The 22,340-nt window shown below is 43.3% G+C and overlaps 1 protein-coding gene across 1 annotated transcript; it reads right to left on the bottom strand.

Moving 5' to 3' along the window:
• Positions 1 to 757: 757 nt before the first annotated feature.
• HAS2 (hyaluronan synthase 2) lies at positions 758 to 20,279 on the bottom strand. Its single transcript, XM_041470746.1, has 4 exons — positions 19,711 to 20,279; positions 10,354 to 10,980; positions 5,718 to 5,819; positions 758 to 3,730 (listed from the first exon to the last, which is right to left on the bottom strand). The coding sequence occupies exons 2-4, from the start codon at positions 10,978 to 10,980 to the stop codon at positions 2,798 to 2,800; spliced, it is 1,662 nt and encodes a 553-aa protein (XP_041326680.1). The 5' UTR covers positions 19,711 to 20,279; the 3' UTR covers positions 758 to 2,797.
• Between the last annotated feature and the right edge of the window lie 2,061 nt (positions 20,280 to 22,340).

Below are 22,340 nucleotides of genomic sequence, written 5' to 3' on the forward strand. Positions count from 1 at the left end.
CTGCCCAACCAGCCCAGGTGTCTCGGACACCACTCCAGCCCAAACCAACCTGGACTGAACTTACTGCAGTTTATCAATGATGTCCCTGTACTGGAAAACTCAATACTCAAGACACAGGGTAACAAGCACTGAGGGCTGAGAAAGCTATCTCCCAAGTCACTGACCTGTGGCAAGCCTGTGTGAGATTTCACTTTTCCCTCTGTGTCCCTGCAGCGGTGGCTGCTGCCCATAACCTTCAGTGACACAAAATATTCAGCTGTGCCAAGGCAAAGGGGGCTTGACAAAGAGCACTGATGAGGAGCAGGAGAAGACCATGGACTTGTCCTCCTCTGCTTCCCAAGCTGTGGAGGGTGATAATTTCCAGTGGACAGGAGGGCTGGAAAACATCAACTCCTGTGTAATGTACTAAAGTACTTTGGCCAAAAACTTCAAAGTGTTTCCCAAAAGGAAGTTGGATTGCTATTCCTGTTTTGTAAATCAGGAAGCTGAGGAAAAAAGGAAGGAAGTGTTTTGACTGAATTGATCTAGCAGCTGCTGGCAGAACTCTGAGTGCTGCCTATGCCCTGTGCTGCCTCTCAGAGCAGAGACCAGCCCCAGCCACCTCAGGCATGCACAGCACTCCACACATGCTCCATGGCAAATTCCCTCTTGGAAATCAGGCTGGTGACATTAGAAAAACAGCCTTCAAACTGTGCAGATTTATGGCTTCAAAGTAAAAGTGCTGGTGAGAAACACCATTAATTAGTCATAATCTTATCAAAAATATTTTATTTATGAAAGTAACAATTATACTATACAACCTATATTGGAAATACATTGAATAATTGCTAGAATAAATACAGGCAATTAATTCAATATTTTTATAGAATGAGAAGATTTATTTGACATTTGAATGTTAACCCAAGCTTTAACTTACATCATAAATAGTTAAAAGGCATAGTCAAGTTTTTTTGATTTTTACTGTTTCTCTTGCTTTTTTTTTAATACTGTTCTATTTTGTAATCAACATGAATCAACTCTCCGATCATTAACATAACATTAGTATGACTTTCAAGCAATCATGTACCTCAAGATAATCAGACAATAAGGTAGTGTGTGTGCAGTTCATTCTACAGCAGAATCTATTCATGTCTGCATAAAAAAGAGAAGCTGAAAATGCTTCGAAGTTCTTTAAGCATCATATGCCGATTTCTCCTTTACCACAGTGCTTTTAATACCAGAATCTAAGAAGGGCAGCTGGTCTTTCTGTTGCTCTTTATAAAGTATATTAGGGCTCAATGCCACATTCCTTTGGCTGGTGAAGGACTGCAGAATTTAGTCCTGAATATTATTTCTCAAAATTATGGTCCAAAATAAACGTCCAGGACTGATTATTAGGCACCAAGGAAGTGATGCATTTGCTAAGGCTTGATGTTTTCTGATAAAAAAATTGGCTTCTTTTCTGGTAGATATGCTGTAGTCAAAAACAAATTATTGGGCTCAGTACTGGGGTCTGTATTACACTGGATGTCAGAGAAGCGGATGTGTTTGTTTTCTGTAAACTGTATGAAGGACTCTGAGACAGTTTTATAGTACAACACACACATTTTGACAGTACTGATAAGTTTTTCCTTCCTTGTTGGTTTTTTTTTTTGGTTTGTTTTCTAAAAACCTGAACTTCTAGCAGATTATGAACAACTAGGACCATCAGTGAATTCAATAGCAGTTTCATGTGCCCAAGATTTTCCAAGTCTAAAGTTTTTGACTGCTCAGGTCCCATAAAAAATCAGTGGGATGCTTTCTGTAGCAATGTCTTCTCCAGTGGCATGGACACCTGCCCTGCTTAATGGTTTATTTTGGATGCCAGGGATATTAAGTTCTCAGCAGAGAAGCAAATTTCCCTTTTACAATGTTATCAAAATAAAAACCCCAAATTGCACATATCTACCCTTTGGCCTTTTTTTATTCACAAATGTGTTTGTATGCAAAATCTGAAAATGTCGGGCCTTTCCTAATAAATGTCTTAAAAGAGCACATTTAAATGCTTTTTCACAGAAATAACCATTCATCAGTTGCAAAATGCAGAGAGACTTTTTATTCTTTCTGTTGTGAACAATATCATTTCAGCAGAAATTTGGGGGGAGAATGTATGATTTTTTTGTCCCCAAATATATTTAAAAAGGCTAAAGAACAAAGTGTTGGGGAGGCAGCTTTTTTGGCAGATAGTAAAATATAAAATATGTGATTTAAAAAAAAGTTGACTTAAAAATACACACACACAAATAATACAATAATATAAAAATACAGCTCAGCCAATGGCCTCTTAAAATTTACCTTTGGCATTACATTTGGCAGCCTAAAACAAAAGACCCTTCCTATAAACAGAACTATAAAAAAGAGAAGTTCATAAATTAGGTTGCAAGGGGTTGTACAGTCCTTTTCTTGATTCTCCAAACTCCCTTTCTTTCTGTCCACACACATAAGCATGACCAGTGAGGTATATAGAACGTAACACTGTCAGGCATATGCACAATAAAAAAAAGTGCATAAACACAGAAGTTCTCCCCTTTTCTTGTGAACAGGTCGTAACTGTGTGGTTTGCATCCTTCCCCCCTTGGAAACAAAAAAAACCTTTTTTTTTTTTTTTTTTTTTTTTTTTTTTCCTTACTTTGGCAGGATGAAAATGAACCCAGAGGAATATAAGTGTCCTATTCCCAGCAGCAGTGATCCATTTCCCTTGGCAACATATGTCTGATGCCACAGATACTACAAGGTCGTTGGGTTGCTTTACAACTCTGGGTAACTTCCCACGGAAACATCATACGTCTAGCACCATGTCGTAGTGTTGTTGCTCTTTCTTCCGCCTGCCACATTTGTTGATAAGAACCATGTACAAAGTCAAAAGCAAAACCCAGTAACATGCATAGAGTATTGTGCCAATGATGAGAACTGTCTGTTTTGACTCAGAAAATGGCTTTTTTGATTCCTTGTAAATAGTGAAAATTACGCCACCTAGGAGGATTGTAAACCAAATGGAGACTGGAATGAGTCCTATAAAATTAACTACAATGGTTTTCCTTCCTGACGTGCCCCACCCTGCTTTGTTTATTGTGGCAATTGCAAACATCTTTGCTGGCAGTAAACTTGACATGTACAACACTGAGTAGAGTGACATGAAAACCATGACAATGTTTCCCCTAAGGAAGCTGGCAAAGGAAGACTTTATCAGGCCAACTAACTGAACTGTCAACAGGAAGAGAAGAATGTTCCAGATTTTTCCCCTGTAGAAGAGCTGAATGACTGTGGCAATAAGGAAGAAAGGAAAGAATCCAGTGATTACAGCTTCATAGGTCATCCACAAATGGTGCTTGTGGAACCACATGGCATTATAAAGCCACTCTCTAAAGTAGGATTTACTCCAGCGGGTCTGCTGATTCAGCCACCTGAGATACTCTATCGGTGTTTCCGTAAGGCACTTGGATCTAGCTGTGTATTTTGTTGCATAGCCCAGACTTAGCACTCTGTTAGTTAGATGCCTGTCATCTCCAAAGCTGCACTGGGAGCCCATAAACTCTTGATTGTACCAATCTTCCACAAATTCATGGAGTAAAGAGTTTCTGTACATTCCCAGAGGTCCGCTGATGCACTGCACACAGCCAAAGTAGGATTGACAGGCTCTTTCGATGTTAAATGCCATCCAGTATCTCACGCTGCTCAGAAAGGAGATCCAGGAATCATATTTGTTCAAAATCTGCAAAATAAAAAAAAAAGTTTTCCTTTTAGATGAGCTCTTAAAACAGAAAATGTGCACATTGGATCGATAAGGAATTTGCTGAGACTAGAGCACCATTAGATGAATCGTGGTGGGAACCTCACTCCTGTGTTCAACTCATAGCAAACCCAGGAGCTACATGAACATTTCAGACAGGACACTGACAGGAAGGGTGAGATGAAACCTTCAAATGTCTGTTTCACCAAGAGGTTATTTTTTTCCTTGCAACCTTTCCTATTCTCCACAATGAAATTTCCTTATTTTCTATCTTCCTTCCCTTTTGGCCCCAGTTAGACCTGCTGGATTTAGATTTTACCAAGAGTTCATGGCCTCCTGCTGCTTTCCTGCCTGTACACATCTTTGGGGCTCACAGGACTCCTTCCAGCCCTCCCAAAACGATGCTGGAGCATGAGAAAAGCGGAGCACATGGTTTTTGCCCTACATTTTTAGTATCACAAGTCTGGCCTTAGAGATTTAACCTTGAACTGTGTCTCCATATCTAGCATTCCTCTGAGAAGCAACCTGTTCTGTCTCTGCAGTACCAGCCTGTTCCCTTGTCCCAAGACATATGGTGACACTCCAGTAGAGCCTTCCTCAGGCCCACATAAATGTCTCCGTCTTTCTCTTCTGTCCATTGAGTCTAAACACTCAGCAGATGCATGAGCGCAGGCAGATGCGCAAGTCTGTGGCTTCACATCCAGGTTCTCAACACATACCTTGTGCCAGAGCATGTGACAAGGAAGTGTGCGGATCTTTGGCCTTCTACAACTATAAAGCATTTCCCTGCAACTAGAAAAATATAGTCTTTTGCTCTGATGGTCCTAATTTCCAACAGTTTTCATTCCAGAAAATATTAGAAGCAGCAGGGCTTGGGGATTGGCTCAAGCCTGGCTCAAATGTGTTTGGTGTATGCTAGAAAATGAACTGGGGGGAAAAAAAGCCCAAAGCCTTCATTCTGTCACCTTTCCTCACAGAGGACACACGTCCTTCCCAATGCAGATGCTTATGAACTTTCACTGTCACAGCTGAACCTGTACTGCCTCCCTTCACTTGTACTCACACATGCCTGGAATTTCACATGCATGGGCTGTGTCGCCTGGTTTGTGGTCAGTCTAGAGCTCCAAAGCTATTCAGGTTTCTGTGGGAATCCTAATTTCTGGAGTTATGAGCCACATGCCTGAAATACTTCTGACTACTTGGGCGTTCATTAGCAGGTTCTTGTTCATTTACATAGCTCTTTCTCTTCTGTCTCACATAAAAAGCCCAACTGAGTACAGGGGACTGATCTTAAGGCTAACTGAAATATTCATACACATTTCTCTTTATAAATTGCAGCAGAAGGAGGTGTGTCAAAAGGTGCCAACAGCCTTTTGCTGTAGTAATCAGCCAAACTCAGTAATGCTGAAAATCCTAACACACATGGAGCTGGTCTGACTTGGAAGTTTTCTATTGCCCTGCCTGACAGAGATGGGAGACCAAGCAACACACAGAGTGCACAGTGCAGAGCGCTTCAAAATTACTTTTTATTTCTAACAATCTTGGCTGCCAGTAGTAACATAATTGAAGTTCTTGAGGTTGCTGGACATGGCTGTGGGACACCTGCTCTCAATTTCCTGCCCCTCTATAGCTTTTCTTTGGTACCTTGAGCAAGCAGCTATACCCAGAGACTCAAAGATGCCACAACAATCCTGACAATGCCAGTGCCCCCCTTTTCACATATAGGGGCAGAATATTATTTGTTTGCTTGCTTTGGATGTTAAAACCATACAGTGTTCACATCCAAGAAGAGTTTCCATTCAATGGACAAAAAGGTTAAGGTACAATAAGAGCATCTATAATGGCATCACATATATGCATATAGTATATACACATAAATTATATTTAATGCTATTTCAGGCAGAGAAATCTGTTGCAATGCAAATAGTTGCTGAAACACCTCTGTTAATCTGAAAATTGTTGTACTCACCTGCACATCACCTCCAACTCCTCCAACCATTGGATCTTCTTCTAAAACTTTTACCATCTCCACTGATGAGGCTGGATCAAGCATTGTATCTGAATCACAGACCTACAAGTAAGAAAAAACAAGAACAAAAATGGGTTAAGGAGTAGACTACAGAAGAAAATAAAAATCATGCAAGTGATTATAATGATTCTAAATGCATATTCTCCTGAATGCAATTAAATCTGACTTTGAAGTCTGCACTGATATTTCTGTTAAAGGTCACTTGTACCAGGCAGCAAGGCATAGTGCTGCACAAAACACAGAGCTTGTTAAGGCTGTGCACACAAACAAACCTCTGTATCAGCTCCATTTGTTTTACTGGCACACTGGACTGGCTTCTTCGAATAAGATATGGGGCACTGCAGAATAAGATGGTGTTTGGGGGTGTGCAGCAGATTCCTGTTGTGCTCTGACATAGAATTTCTCTGCATCAGCTGCACAGTTGGAGCACCCTGGTCAAATGTTTCCCATTGCCATATGAGGTAAAGAGTGAGGAGTTAAACCCCAGGCACTTGTTATTAAAAGGAAAAAAAGTCAAGTAGGAGTCTGGGAAGAAACCTAATTGTTCTTTCACTCACAGAAGGGTTTAGCAATTCATGTAAAATATAAATCTTATATTTCAGAACAAACTCATTTTTAATTTTAGATTCATGATGTGTTATTAGTAGTGCAGGGATTTGACATTTGATGTAGAGAAATTATTTGCTATTTTTCTCTGGCATTCTTATAAAAAGATATGTAAGGCCAAAGGCGTGAGTCCCAAAGTTCGGTACTCCAAAAGAGCAAGGCAGAAGTAAATGACACACAAGGCATTTCAGCTACACAAACACTCCTAGTCAACTAAACACTGTGTACATTAGGAAATTGGCTTTCCCCTGGAGAGTAGGAGGAGGGCTCAGACAGGCTGGCTGATCTGTGAGACAGCTGGCATTGCTTTCGTTCATTCTGAGGAGAATGACTCGGGCTGCAGCCTATTTAAAACAAAAGGGTGTCTCCTTGTTGCAGTTACTGCAGCTGAAAGAACTGGCCACATCGTGTGTGAACTCATTTCACAGACACCCAGGAACTGGAGCAGAGACTGTCCCAGAAACACCCCTCTGACTGGCTGAATCCCACCCTACAAATTCTCATACTGCCTCAGTTTGTCCCCACATTGCATTCCTGTGACTTCAGACAGGGTCAGTAGGAGCAAGTCAGCAGCTCCGCCTAAACAGCATATTAAGACAGATTCTGCTGAGGCTTTGTAATGGGTATCCTAATTTTGGTGTCCTTTCATGCAAACTTTCAATTCAGCCTAAGCCCTCTCACTCCAGGGGAGAGGTAACCTTTACATCTGCCCATCTCCTCCTAAGTGGGAGGAAAGCACTGGGGCTTTGCTCTGGACCAGACTCAAGAGGAGAGGTTACCCAGGATAGTTGGACTTCATAGTTTCGGATGCAGCTGGGACTCTGCCAACATGCTCCCTTCCATGCTCACTCAGAGGGGGCCAAGAGGAGAAAGGTGATGAAAGCTCTCATATCTCTGTCAGGAGAAAGGCCACAAGCATCTCCAGCTCCCACTAACTTGATGCATCCATCTCCCCTCCTCAGTGGCCTCATCCCACAGCATCTTTGTAACTTGGCCAAGGCCTGACTCCAGCTGTAGTGGAAAGCTGTCATCAGTGGCAGCACAGTGTGATAGAAAGGGAGCAAAACAGTTCTACTGAAGAGGGAAAACAATGCCTATACTTTTACTTGGGTCTTCCTGGACAAACCTGTTGCTGAGTGCTTTGCACAAGCAATCTGTAGTTTGCTGAATTCCCAGGGAGCTCAGGCAGTGACAGGCATGTCATTTCTTGTGACCATGAGTGGTGGGCTGGGATCAGCTGCCTCCTAGTCCCTCTGCTTTCCCTCCAGCACCTGCCACTTGAGCAGCTCCCACCCCATTAGATGTATTTACCTATGGCAGAAAGGCCTGCCCATGAGCCACATTACTAATATATTAGAGATGAGGAATCCTGAAAACACTGGATTTTTTTAACAAAACACCATCACATGTCCTGCGCATGTCAGCACAGTGGGTATGTTTGGGTTTCTGGGACAAATCTAACAAGCCATCATTTTCCATCTGGATGAGGTTTTTGCAGGTGAATAGAAGACACACCCAGAGAAACAAAGACACTTAGAAGCCCAAATAAACACTGACACCTGCCTAGCCAGGGTGTGCCCAGGACAGCCCAAGAGACAATTTGCCATCTTTCCACATAAGGGCCGAGTGACCCAAACATCACTGCTTTGGGTCACAGAGTTACATGAAAGGGACAACTGGCATTAAGGGAGCTGTTCTTTTACTTGCTATAGGCAGTGACGGTTTATCCAAGCTGCTCTGAGTTCAGACTGCACTGGACTGTCCACACAGGCACCTCCATCAAGCCAAGATGAATTGCACCCTGGTTAGCTCACAACTCTGCACTGATAATACCTGCCAGTTTAACTCCTCCACCTGATTACTTCCACAGTCATAAACCCTTCTAGGATGGAAACAAGCCTTCATAGCACTTTTCAGTTTCAGATTTTAATGAGACACCACTACTGAGTAACAGCTCGTTATCTGCACTGGTCTGACTGTTTATGATTGCCTGTTCATAATTCCAGGGTGTCTTCTGAGAACTGTATGGCCTACAATTTTGAGGGTGGACAGTGGTGCTGACTGGCCACACTTAAAAGTGCTTAATCATTGATACAGACTGCTTAGCCCTTGAAATATAGGGCTTGTTTAAAGTAATTTACCCTGGTTCTCCCCAAAGGACCATTTGAAATATCTCAACCTTTATTCATTCATAAAACAGAGCCACATTTTAGCTGCATTTTTTTTTTTTTTTTATGACTCTGCAGTAGCCAGGGCCACTAAGAGGCTGCATTTCTACTATAGGTGTGACTGTAGATGTGACTGTGGCATCAGTCACTACTGCAGACTGTGCTCACAGCAGCACTACAGTCTCTGACAAATTCATTAGACCTTCTGAGCCAGGTCTGGAGTGTTAACTGAATAGAAATATCTGTTCTATTTTCTGAATTTATGCTGTGACTGTTGAAATAGAAACACTTTTTCCAAGTTCCCTGAAAAATACAAGAGCTGAACTGAGGGAGGAAACTTGCAATGAATCTGCTTCCTCTCTGCCTTCTTTCTCTGCAATCTGGAATGACTGTGTGATTATAAAACCATGCTAATAAAGAAAATCAGCATTTTTATCCCATCATAGTTCCTCACAGCACAAAACCAAGGCACAGACAATGCAGAGCTTAAGCCCATTGTTTTGAAAGAATAAATCAGTTTCAGTTTGGGAAGTGGTGGAGGATGGGGTTTAAATCTTGGCTTTACTCTCCTAGCTCCAATAACAGAGCAGTTCCTGGCACTCTTCAGTTTCTGCCCCTCCTGTGCACTGAAGAGTCGCTGCTCTCAGCCCAGCTACTGGCAGCCTCTCCAGGTCCCTGGGACACTGCACGTGGATGCTGTGCTGTGCAGAGCGTGCACACACACCCACACAAGGCTGGGCACAGGCCCCAGGAACACATGTGGCTCACCATGCAGCTGCCCTGAGCCAGCAGAGAGCACCTCGCAGAGAGCTGCTGCTCCACTGCAGGAGACTGCTGGATGCTCTGAGTGTGGGAGAGCCTTGGAAGAACTGAGGGTGGTTCATTAGGAAAATAATGTCCTATTCAGTGGGATTAGTCAAATAAGCCTTCTTGGCCTAGATTTCTAAGGAAGGGTCCTCAGTGTCCAGCCAGAGTATCTGATCCCACCCATCTTCCTCCACACATGACCCTTTCCCCTTCCCACAGTCAGCAAGGCTGTTTGCAGGAGCGAGGAATGCTTCCATGTAAGTAAGGCAAAAACATAGACAATCTTTCAGAGGATCCAAGGCAGCTGGAAAGAAATGTGCCTCTGCTGTTTTGGAAACAGGGAGAGAGGACCCAGCCTAATTCATTTTTAAGTGAGTAGTGTGTCATAAGGGCCTTAAAGGCCAAGTTGCAGTGAGTGAGGTAATGCAGCTGTAAGTGATGAAGCAAAAGCTCCTTCAGGCTTTAGCTGAAGAAATTTTCTTTCAAATCTACACATTGACCCTTTTATTGAACACTCCACATGTCCTTCAAAGCCTTTAAAATATATCCCCATCATTTTTACAGACTTCACCACTTCTCCAAGATATTCCCTAGTGAGACCAAATACCTGTCTGCTCATATATGAGGCTGCTAACAAACTCACAAAACAAAGCCTTACCCGAGACCTTCACCTACAGGAGTGGGGATGGGGCTTTCAGGAGGTCATTGGCTTTGTCTGAAGCAAAACCATTTGGATGAGGGGGCAGTACTGAAGGGAGGGGAAGGATTTCAGATTTCTCCAGTAGCTGGTGCACAAATTTAAAACAGATAGACTGGCCATTTTAAAAGGTAGCAAAATACCCTTTTAACGGTCAAGCTGTTTCCAAACAGACTGAAAGGAGCACTGTGTTCATCAGGGACTAGGATGGTTTCTAACATGCTGCACCAAATATACAAAAGTTGCTTTCTTTCAAAGTGTGTTTGAATTGGCACTGACCTGGTGCTCTAATACCTACCTGTACATAATCCACACTTCTCCCCAGTGCTTTGAATGCTGTGTACATTACTTCTCTTTTTCCACCCCATTTCTGCATGATGCAAACACTTTTGTTGGACAGGACCAGCTGAGATACATGTTGCATGCTCTCTCTGTGAGACTCCTCTGTCTCACCCGGACCTTTGTCGTGGAAGTTATTACTCCAGATATAAGTGGCACAACTGTCCCTACCCATGATTTCAGTGAAAATGTCCATCATGTAAACGTCGTCTTCTGAGTTCCCATCAATGACCATAACAACTTTAATTCCAGGGTAGGTCAATCTTTTTACAGAGAGTAAACATTTTCTTAAGTAGTCAGGATCTTCTTGATAGGCAGCAATACAAAGGGCAACTGTTTTGTTCAGTTTGATTGGAGTCTCTAGCGACCGTTTCATTTTCCTGTGCTCTAGGTAGGCAAACAGGCTTTGGATGATGAGATGTGATGCCAGGATAGCACCATAGAGTCCAAAGGAGAAGTAGTAGTTGTCTGTTTGGATGAACTGGTAGCCCACAATGTAAGCAGCGGTGATTCCCAGCAGGAGGGACACCCCGAAGAGTGTGGTTCCAAGTATTCTCAGGATACATATAAACCTCTCACAATACATCTGCAAAGAAGTAGGGACACCATTAGCAGAGCCATCACTTGCTGGTATAAGACATCATAAGGGGTGCACGTGGCTGCAACACAGATCTCAGCATCAACAGATACACCCTGAGCTTCTAGCTCAGAGAGTCACTGTATTCCCTTGCTCAACTGAACATCTCTTTGCAGGACTTCTCCCATATAAAATACAATCCAAACAGACTTAATGTAGCAGAGATGTTTTCTGCTATTCACAGTGCCCTCACAGAAGGTGCTATCTGAGTCAGGATCTTATTTTGACAGCCTGTCATATTATCTTGAGGAGGTTGGAGAAGGGGCTTTTGAGCCACCACTTGCTTTGCATGGTCACAGGAGAGCGGAACAGCTGAATGTCTGGGCAGCCCCTCCTCATCCCCCATCCATGTCACAACTGTATCCCACCCTGAATTGTTTCTGTCGCTTAGTTATGTTTGCAAAAATATTGGAAAGACATTCTTAAAACAGATGCCTGAATGTATTTATATTTTTTTAAACAGATGTCTGACTATATTTATAATTTATATTTATATAGTCAGACATCTGCTTTAAAAGGTCTTCTCAATACCATTGCAAAAATGTATTATTCATATAGTTGTGTACATAGATACATGCACACATAAGCATGTGTGTATAGGGGCTAAAGCTTAACTGAGATTAAGTCTGTGGCAAAATATGCATAAATTTAACAAAGCCAACACTCCACCCTGGACTCAGAAATTCTCTAGGACATCAGCTGATTCTACACTTCTACAGCTGATTCTACCACTTCTACATATTTAGCTTACCTGGCTGTAAAATCTTCTAACCTAAACTCTGGGCTATGGAACAACTGGCTGGCATGGAGGGTGCTCTGGCATACTTGAAACAAATAAACAGCATGGGCAGGCAGGCAGGTGGATTCTATTGGTACCTAAATACCTTTTCTGACGATCACATTACCCATTTTATGTAACAGCTTTCTCAGAATTGTAAGAAGTTAATGACAACATTTTCTGTCAGTAGATGCATTTTATGAAACAGATGATGTCTGTTTAAGGCTAATCCAGAAAGTGTGTGGCAAGTCAATAAAGCTCATGCTTGAATATTTTGCTGAATTAGGTCCTCTCAGAGTAATGGATTTAATATTTGTGTTTTATTGCTATTATTCATATTTTCCCTGCTGTTTCTCACTCATCTGCTGCTCATGTTTGTTTCACCATCTGTTGGTCAAAGCTGAAGTTGGAACACGACTTCCTTACATCATATATGTTTTTAACTCTTCCTTGAAAAATTACTACCAAGACACAGCAGCATAGCTGTCATCAACTATATATATGTCTGAAAAGTTACAGGCTTGGAACAAAAAAGTCAACACAGAATCATTTACAATATAAAAATAAACTAGGCATGCATGAAGTTTGAGGTTACAAAGATTTTGTCTTTTTCCACTGGCTATTTAGGGTCTTAAATTTCAAGACAGGAGGAAGCCTCTTAAATGTATATTTAGAGGCACTGTTAAAGAAATCAGACCCTCACTCTAGGACTTCCTTGAATACTTAAGGCTGGGCTCTGACAGGTGTTGTAATCATCCACCAGCAAAAGGGACCCTCCCCGTTCTGGCCTGTCTGAAAATCTTTCACAGCAGGGGTCAGAAAGATGCCTAATAAAAGACAGCTTATGCTTACCACCACTATAGGTGAATTGAAACTCAGTGCCCAAAATAGACTTGCTTTAGAAAACAGATTAAGTAATGGATCCCCTCTAGATTACCTCTAAGTAAAATAGCCTGTGTGCTGACTAATCCCTCAAGAATGCAAAATGTTACAAACATCAAGGTAAATGTCTCATTAATGGTGCACTTGTACTCTGCTTTCCCATTTGGGGTCCTAAAGTCTGCTTACATTAAGAATTATATGGCTGAAATAAACAGGATTTACATTAAGACCTGGAGTGGTTACATTTGAATGACTATATACTGTAGCAGGCATCTTTTACATTAATTTGCTGTTGTTTTGCTCTACCTATGAAGTGCTTCTGCACTAAAGGAAAATAAAAAAAAAAACCCAAAACCGAATTCTCTGACTTTATCATTACAGCACAGATCCTCTCCATTGAAAAAAAAATCTAGTCTTTTAAGATATAGAAATTAATTTCTGGTGTTAATAAAACAACACTTCTTTTTCCCTTTCTCTGTCAACCTTAGGAAAATACACACTGTTTTGATCTAAATTCCTGGCTTTCATCAAAGAAACTTTCCCCTTTGTATGTGCAATTGAGGGTTTTATGTATAGTCTTTTAACTGACTGAATCTCAGGGGAACTGGAAAAGTTGCTCAATAGTCTCAAGACTTAACACGAGGTATTGATAGCTTGCCCAGCAGAAATGATCTTTATCAAATTTAACATGCCCAAACAATGGCAAAGAAGCCAAAAACTCTCCACCCATCTCCAAGAATTAAGCCAAGAAGTTAAAAGGAAATGATGCTTGTACAAGTCTGGGACCAAAAATGAACTGCTGAATCAAATACTAATATTGAAGCTAGGCAGCAGCTGCTTCAGAGACTTTCAGATCAAACAGCGTTGTTATGAGTATCTAGCCTGGCATGACACATTGAAATATACTAATTCTATCCTGCAATTTGGGCACCTAAATCCCTTACAGGCACTTTCACCTAACCCAGTGGAGCTGAACCCAGTATGAGTTTTACACAGCCTCCAGCAAGCAGACCCAAGGTTTGCATGCACAAGGTGAGTGTATGTAAAGAGCCTTCAAAGTCTACTACTGAGCAATTTGTTGTTGTGATGTTTCAGATCTTTCCTTTCAGGGATGAGCTGAGCAGTGCTCACCAGCCCATCTCATAGAACTGAAATGTGAAAGCCATATGCGAAATCCTGATGCTGTGTAGGCTGTTGCTGATTCAGTCACACATTTTGAGTCACAAAGCAGTGCCAAGTATATACGTGCCTTGTAGTGATTGTACAGTAGCAGGCCAGGAGTGCCTTTCTTTGGAGGCTCCTATGGAAAAGCATGACCAAGAAATGAACCCTTGCATGTACTTGACATCAGAGTCCACCTGGTGAACTGTTTGGCATTGTGTCTCTTGGCATCCTTATAAAGCCCAATATATATACAAACAGAGTATTTCTGCTTTGTGATGAAGGAGAAAAGGAATTTACATTGTTATTAACAACTGGCATAACTAAAAGTTGTAGTATTCCAACAATGCTTTCATGAAAAACATCAGGTAATGTGATACTTACACAGTACATCTAATGATTGGGGTATTAACTGTGGCACTAGAGATCACACTCCTTTCTCAGACTGAATAATACCTTACATCTCAAATGAGAAGAACATAGCAAAATATGCTTCAGTTTTCTCTATTCTGAAAAATATTTAGGCTAGCATTTACTGTAGTTATGGTACCTAGATCTAACTTTTATAAGATCTAGACACTTGACTGAAATCCAGCAGGTTCTTCTGTTTTGTTTTGAACTGGGTCTTTACTCAGCAAAGAACACTGGTGACCTCCATGGTAAACTACCAGTTTTTCTTCCTCCAAAATCCTGTGGCAAAGTTCATCCACTTGGCTATTAATGAGCTTTCATGCATCTCTGAGAGTAACAGGGCCTGAAGATAGTTCATCTCTTTATGAAGTTAAGAGGCAAAGAGAAAGAAAAAGCTTATTTTGTTACTAATACTGAATAGAGGCAGTATAGATAGATATCCAGAAAACCAATGTGCATTGGTGCCAGAAGATATCAATATTATTGCAGCCTGTTCAATTCTGCACCCTCTGTTGTGTGGCTGCTATGAGGACAAAGGAAGCAATCAGGTGGTGCCTGGCATCTATTGATACAGGACATGGAACCAGTGATGGGGGTCAAACTGATGGAGGTCAGACTGAAGTCATGTTTGCTTATAACACATGGGATGCATCTCACTTCATCATCTCTCTCAGAAATCCCCTCTCGTGCAACACTCAAACATTGGCACATAGTAATTCTGGGTATCTTTTCCTGAGAAGATTAAAAAGCAAGAGAGGGAGACAAAAAGTTTGCACCTAACATGTAATGATTTGGAAGGTTGTTTGACATAATTAGCACTTAATAATTCCAAACATCTGAAGACATTTAGAAAAACCCTAACCCTAAGTTGCAAAAGCCAATATCTATCCAGGAGGGAGTAATAAAGGTTTGATCACAAATGTGCTCATTGTGTCCCTTACTGGGCCTGGCTGAGATGGAATTATTTTTTTCCCATAGCCTTTCAAGGGCTCTGCTTTGTATTGGTATCTGGGAAGGTGTTGCTAACGCAGCAGTGTTTTGGCCACTGCTGAGCAGTGCTCCCACAGCATGCAGGATGTCTCTCCAACATTTTCTCCCACTCCAATATGCTGTGGGTGGGCAATGTCCTGGGAGGGAACATAACCAGGACAGCTGATCCAAACTGGCCAAAGGGATATTCCATACCATGTGACATCTGCTCAGATAAAAAACCTAAAAGGAGTAGGGGGAAGCATTTGTTATGACATTGTTTTTCAGTTCTGAAGCCCTACTTCCTGGGAAGTGGCTGAACATCATCTGCTGATGAGAAGTAGAAGACAAATCTTTTGTTTTTTTTCTTTGCTTCATGCACAGCCTTTGCTTTATTAAGTTGCCTTTATCTCAACATAGCAGGTGGTTTGCCCTCTTATTTTCTGCATCTACATCCTGCTGAGGAGGACAGTGGTAGAGCAGTGGGGAGGGCACCATGCAGCCAGCCAGGGTCAACACACCACAGTCCCTTTCACTTTTAGAGGTTACAAAGAGCTGTGCCTCTCTCTAGACATCGAGGGCTGTGGTCACATCAGCAAATAGTGCAATACCACATGAACAGATCTACAAAGAGGAACACCTGGTGCTGAGGGCCTAACTCCACCCTCCATACATTTTTGTGCTTTACTCTGAACTAAGTATAGTCAGACCCAATGGACTAAAAACCTGAAAAGTTCACCTCCTCCAGAGGTACACCTTGTAATTAGTTTCATTCATGAGGAATCCAATTTGGGTGTCCAGTTCTACTGCTATGCAGTAGAAACTCAAGTAATTTCATTGGAGGGGGGACACTTGTAGCAGCAGCTTCGATAGCACCTCCTCATTGAAAACAAATTGATAATACAACTCAACCTCACATATGACATCAGATTTGTCTGGAACCTTTTTGGAAACCAGAAGTGCTGATCACAGAAAACCTTTGAAAAGATCTCATTTTTATATGCCTGAATGAAAGCTGCATTCTTAAATATCTATTCAGCCTCAGTGCTGAGGCTTTGAATTTAGCAAAGCATGTAAGTGTGTCATTAAAGATAAGTGTGCACTTAGATATTTTGCTGAAGAGGGAAATCAGTGGATAATTTATCTTGCAGTTCTGCAGTAAAGGCATAAAAAATCTTTATCTGAAAATATGCTATTTCTAGGATACTTGAGGTAAAAATGCAACTATATTTTTGACAAATTTATTGTGGAGATTAAGCTCCCTTATGAAGGTTGTTTGATAAGTAAGTGCTTAACCACTGCATCTCTTACATGAGGGAATCTAACAGTGGATCAGGGCCTTGACAATTTCAATTTGCTTCCTAGTGTTGTCATTCACCTGCTGGGTGACCTTAGATAAGTGAATTCACCTCTCTCTGTCACAGCTTCCTCACCTGTAAAATGTGAATTATGATCATGCAAGAAATTTTTGGAGGTCTATAAAACCCTTCATAAGGCTTAGGTTACTCTTTTTAGTGCTATATGAGATCCACCTGTTCTCTAGTTCCATATAACTGGTTTTAGCCAAAAAACTCCAACAAAAACCAATGCACCCTTTGCTATTTTCCTTGCCTATATTCACCTGAAGGTATAGTCTGTGGGGATTTGTCTGTAACAAACATGCAACTCTAACTCAGCAGGATGCCTGAGATCAGTGAGGTGGGCACCGTAAAAGCCAGCACACACAGCTTTAAGTGCATACCAAGTGCATACCAAGGGCTGTTTTGCACACAACCAAAGGAAGAATGAAATCTTTATAAGCCTTAATACCCACTTCCTTACTAATGAGAATCATAGCACTGGCTGCCACAGAGCAGCTGCTTCAATGACACGAGCGTGTCAGAGTGCACGTGTGAGTGCCTGCACACTCTGGGTCTGGGCCTGTATGCACACTCTCTGGGGCTACATGGTGTTTGAGGCTTACAGTTTCTCAGACAATATTTAGATTCATTATTAGCCTTATTTTGGTGGCAAATTAAATCATATATCATTGGAGTACAAATGATTCTAGGTAGATATTAATCACAAGCATAAGACAGTTGTCCAGACTCTCTCTTCTATTCTACAGCCTGCAGAGAGGAAAGTGAAAAGTTACGCGCCATCTGTACACCTTTATTACAACACAATTACCATATCTGGAGCTTCTGGTTATTTATAACTTCCAGATTTTGTTATGCTATTGATCTTCTGGAAAGGGCTCATATAAGACTAAAGTTAACTCTGAGGTTAAATTAAAAGTAAAGAACAGGATTACTGATGATGGCAAACTCTCTCTGTATGCACAGGCTTTGATCAACAAATCAAGAATCTCCTATTTGTTCAGTGTATGTTTCCCACTAAACTGCTCAAATTTAATCTCTTACAGGTTTGAGTAACCAATGTGGAAAGAATTCTATGGCTGCAGGTTGGATTTGACCCTCATGTACACAATAATACACTAGTTGTTAAAATAACAAAGAAAAGAAAAGAAAAGAAAAGAAAAGAAAAGAAAAGAAAAGAAAAGAAAAGAAAAGAAAAGAAAAGAAAAGAAAAGAAAAGAAAAGAAAAGAAAAGAAAAGAAAAGAAAAGAAAAGAAAAGAAAAGAAAAGAAAAGAAAAGAAAAGAAAAGAAAAGAAAAGAAAACCAACAAAAAAAAATTCCCCAGACAAATGCTCCAAGAAACAAAACAAGAAGTAAATCATATTTCTACTCAGATACTTTGCATTGTAGTTAAACAAAAATCTAGTTTAGAAATGTTTTCTGGTTGCTGATTAGGAATACTTTGCTGCTCTATACACTAATCTTGAATAGCAAAAAAATGGAGCAAATATGCTTTCATGTCACAAATATGAAGACTTGAGTTCTTCCTAGTGAACTTGCCTGAAAAACTCCACTGAATCCTGTAGAGCAGCTCTTCCTACTGGGAAAACCTTGACCCAGGTTTTTCTATGCTTGGATGCAGGGTAAGAAAGACTTATTACCCTTATCTAGTCCTCAGAAGAACCCCCAAAGCACCCATGTTACACACAATGTGTGCTTTGAAAAAGGGTATGGGTGCCAATGGAAAAAGGCAGAAGACTATGAAGCAGAATGAAACATGCAGAAGCAGCTGTGCCCTAAGAGATGTGGTGTCACTGCAGCCCTGCAGAATCACAGAACCCGTAGCGTTAGAAGGGACATGTGAAGATCGTGGAGTCCAAGACCTGTGCCCAGGTATGGTCACCTAGAGCAGGTGACACAAGAACGTGGCCAGGTGGCTTGGAATGTCTCCAGAGGGGGACACTCCACAACCTCTCTGAGAAACCTGTTTGGTGCTCTGCCATCCTCAACGTGAAGAAGTTCTTCCTCCTGTTGAGGTGAAACTTTTGTGTTTTAGTTTAAGGCCATTGCTCCTCATCCTGTCACTGGGCAGCACCGAAAAGAGTCTGGCACTGATCCTCTTGGCACCCCCTTTGAGATATTTATATGCATTAACGAGATCCCCTTTCTGTCTTCGCTAGACTAAGACACTGTGCATCAGGAGTGCTGCACTACAATGGGATCCTCTCGGGCAAGGAAATGGGGTAAACTCTCTGCCACGGGCCAATGCCCTATTCTGCCAGCATCGCTGCGGAGCGTGGCGAGGCTGTGACCAGCTGGCTCCCGGCCGTGTCCGAGAGACACGAGCCGCCGCTGCAAGAGGTGCCGAGCAGGGCTGCTGGGGACAGAGGGCTCTGCAGCCGGGCAGGAGGCGCCGGGCCCCGCTGGCCGCGGGCTGCACACGGAGCGGGGGAACCCCGGCCCGGCGCCGCGGCCAACGGGGCGGAGCGGCGGCGTCACCGGGCGGGGCCGGGGGATCCCCGCGCGGCCACGTCACGGGCGCCCTCCCTCCCTCCCTCCCTCCCTCCGTCCCCTCCCTGCCCGCGCTGCGCGGCGCCCGGGCGGCTCGGCAGCGCTGTCCGAGGCGGGACGTCAGCCCACGCCCGCCTCGCCTGCCTTCCCTCAGTCCCAGCCCTCCCTCCGCTCCCGTCGCGTCCCCGCCCGGCCCTGGATGCAAAGGCGAGGGGCGGCCGGAGGGAAGCCGGGTCGGGCTCTGAGCGGGTCTCGCCTTCCCCGCTGCGATCAGCGCAGCGGCTGCCCAGCCCGTGCTCGATTTTATTCTAATTTCAGAGGGTTTATGGGGCGGTTGGCTTTTTTTTTTTTTTTTTTTGGGGTTTTTTTTCCCCCCCCCCAGATCTAGAAGCTCAGCAATGTCTTAAACGGATTACACGGAGGAGGGGTTGGAGCTGAAAACCTCATTCATCCTCACGGCGGTTCTATTCATTGCTGAAATAGGTGTAGCGTAGGAGCCGGTAAGATCCTCCCCCAGCCCCACTCGTATTTTGGGGATCTGTGCCATCTTTCCTCCCTGGAATAGTGGGGATGGGAGGAGGGGGTCTTCTGCTCTTGAGGTGACAGAAGCATAATCATAAATCACCTACCTTGTTTGTCCTTCTGTCCTTTGGTCATAGAGGGGCTCCAGCCAACTGTGTGGTCTCACGTACCGTTGCTCCCGCTGAATAGTTTCCAAGTTTGAGGTAAAAGAACAAATCGCACTTTTCAGGGACTTAATAAGACGCTCAGGAATAAAAAAATAATTAAAAATGAAAATAATAAAAAAAAAAATCGTGTAAGGCTATTCAGTCCTACTCATTTTCTCCCACGTGTTTTCACAATTATCGTGTATTTGTCTTTCTCTGCTTCAGTTTCTAGCTCAAAGTTGTGGGATTTTTTCCCCCAAATAATAGTAATAATAATAATAATAATAATTAAAAAAATTAGAAATAATAAATTAGGAGTTAGTTTCTCGTGGTCGAAGCTGAAGATCTTATTTCAAACCCGGCTAGCCAGGAGCCTGGAGAAGTTGCAAGGCAGCGTCTGAAAGTTTGAGAGATCAGCATCAGATAAAGTCTCTTTGGTGATACCTTGCCCGAGTAACTGTTTCAATGAGGTTTCTCAGCAGCAGCAGCAGCAAAAGGGTAATATTTTCCAGACGTCTTTTTCTTTCCTGCTGCTGCTGCTGCTTTTCTGCCTCTTCCACGTTATGGGGTCTTTTAACAAGGGAGACTTGACTTGTTTTAATAGGCGGAGGATGGGAAGAAGGAGGGAACTCCTGTAAGGAGGAAAAAAAAAAAAAAAACCCAACCCTCCCAATTGCCATGATCTCAGCCAAGGACCAGTTCAGCGCCAGGAATTTAATTAGCCAAGTTGCAAATTTTTTCAGAGAAATACAATACACATATGTTGCCACCAACTGGTTTCCTCTTCATGCCCCGCACTTGGGGGAACCCCCCCACCTTCCCCACTCCCTGCATCCTTGGGCTTGGGGTGTGGGATTCGTCCCTCCCACAGCCACTATTCGGCTGGGACAGTTTTTGCTGCTGCTGTTTTTTATTAATAAAGGAATTGCGTCTATGAATGGATGAACTTCGCAGCTTTGAATCCTGCTTTACCCGTTCACTCTCGGGAAGATTTGTTGTAGTAAATACCCAGGGAAGCTCCCACTGATGTTCATACCTATGCCTCTTGTGTTAAAACAAGCCGGGAAACACGTTAGGCCATTTAAAAACTGGAGCATTGTGGTGTGGGCTTTGTTTGGGTGTTTTGGATTGGTTTGCTTTTGGTTTTGGGTGATTTTTTGGTCTCGTTTCGTTATAAATCAGAAGTGATAATTCCGTGGATGGTTCCCGGTCAGCCCGGGGCACCAGCGCTCACAGCACAGCCCATTGCCGCTTGCCGGCCGCTCTCCCTCGCTCCCGGTGACTCCGCTCCGCTTCCCGGGCGGCTTTCCCGCGTTCAGGGGGCTGAACGGGCACTGGGTGGCGCTGTTGAGGCGCCGTGCCCGCGGCGCTCGGGGCCGCGGCGGGGCCGGGCCGGCGCTGCCGCCGTGCCCCGGCGGGGACCCGCGGGGGAGGATGGCGGGGACCGGCTTCCCCTTCCCCCGTGCTGTTTGCTCAAGGACCGCAGAGGTCGGCGCTTTGGGGCGTCGAGCCCGCAAAGGGAGCCGTATCCAGACACCGTTGGGAAATCCGGAGATGAGTCTTCGCCGAGTTATCGCCCCTCGTTACCTTCTGGTGTGGGAAGACTCCAGAGCGCTCTGGGGGCTTCTCGTGTGCCACAAATGGTTTAAAGTCGGTGGTTGCCTAGGCTGGAGATTTTTTGAGTGCCTACTTCGGGGAAGTGGTTACATTTACAGGTGTGTTCAGTCACTGCCACGGGGGAGTGGCTTTAGGATGTGCATTGAAGCCGAGCTCCTTGAACGATCAATCTGTCTCAAATAACAAATCTGATGACAGTTTAAGTCAGAGGTTTGTGGACAGTTTTAACCTGACATTGCCAGGGAAAGCAACTGTTTCACCCTCCTCCTCACTGTCCCTTTTCCTATGTCAGGAGAACTGTTCTAGATTAGAAATTAGTTGTTTGGGGAGAGGGAGCAGCAATAAAGTAAGAAATAATTTGGGCTGGATGAAGACAAAACAACTGCTTTGGCAACAATCTGGCTTTTGATGGTTTAGAGTGTCCTTGAAAGTACAGTGTGACTTAACAAGCATAGAGTCTATTAGGGCTTTCAGGTATTCCTTACTCTCAGACCATCCTCCCATGGCAGCTCCATTCCCATACTGCAGCCACCTCTAAATCTGTGTCACAAAACCTTCAGATACAGAGCCCTGCACATATATCCCTTGTCTGTCATCAGGCAAGGGATATATGGCACTGTCTGCTGCAGACGGGGGCAGAGGGCAGAAAGGTGTGAAGAGGGCTACTTGATCCCCCTCTCCGCAGGAGCCACCCTAATAGCCAAGTATCTGGTGTAAGCCCGGCTTATAACATGATCACAGAATCACAGAATGTTCAGGGTTGGAATGAACCTTAAAGATCATCTAGTCCCAACCTGCCCTACCATGGGCAGGGACACCTACCACTAAACCAGATCGCTCAGAGCCCCATCCAGCCTGGCTTTGACACAATTGTGGCATCCACAGTTTCCCTGAGCAACCTGTTCCAGTGCCTCACCACCCTCACAGTGAAAGATTTCCTCCTAATAGGTAACCTAAATTTCCCCTCTTTCAGT

This window comes from Pyrgilauda ruficollis, unplaced genomic scaffold (genome assembly GCF_017590135.1).
Source record: "Pyrgilauda ruficollis isolate IOZ18807 unplaced genomic scaffold, ASM1759013v1 scaffold25, whole genome shotgun sequence".
NCBI classification, from domain to species: Eukaryota; Metazoa; Chordata; class Aves; order Passeriformes; family Passeridae; genus Pyrgilauda; species Pyrgilauda ruficollis.

What these genes read in the sequence shown, in the direction of transcription:
- HAS2 (XM_041470746.1), bottom strand. Translation starts at nt 10,980, where the DNA reads ATGTATTGTGAGAGGTTTATATGTATCCTGAGAATACTTGGAACCACA. An exon ending in GAAGTGTGGATTATGTACAG is followed by an intron (nt 5,820 to 10,353) that starts GTAGGTATTAGA and finishes TCTTACTTGTAG; the next exon opens with GTCTGTGATTCAGATACAAT. An exon ending in GAGTTGGAGGTGATGTGCAG is followed by an intron (nt 3,731 to 5,717) that starts GTGAGTACAACA and finishes TTTATTTTGCAG; the next exon opens with ATTTTGAACAAATATGATTC.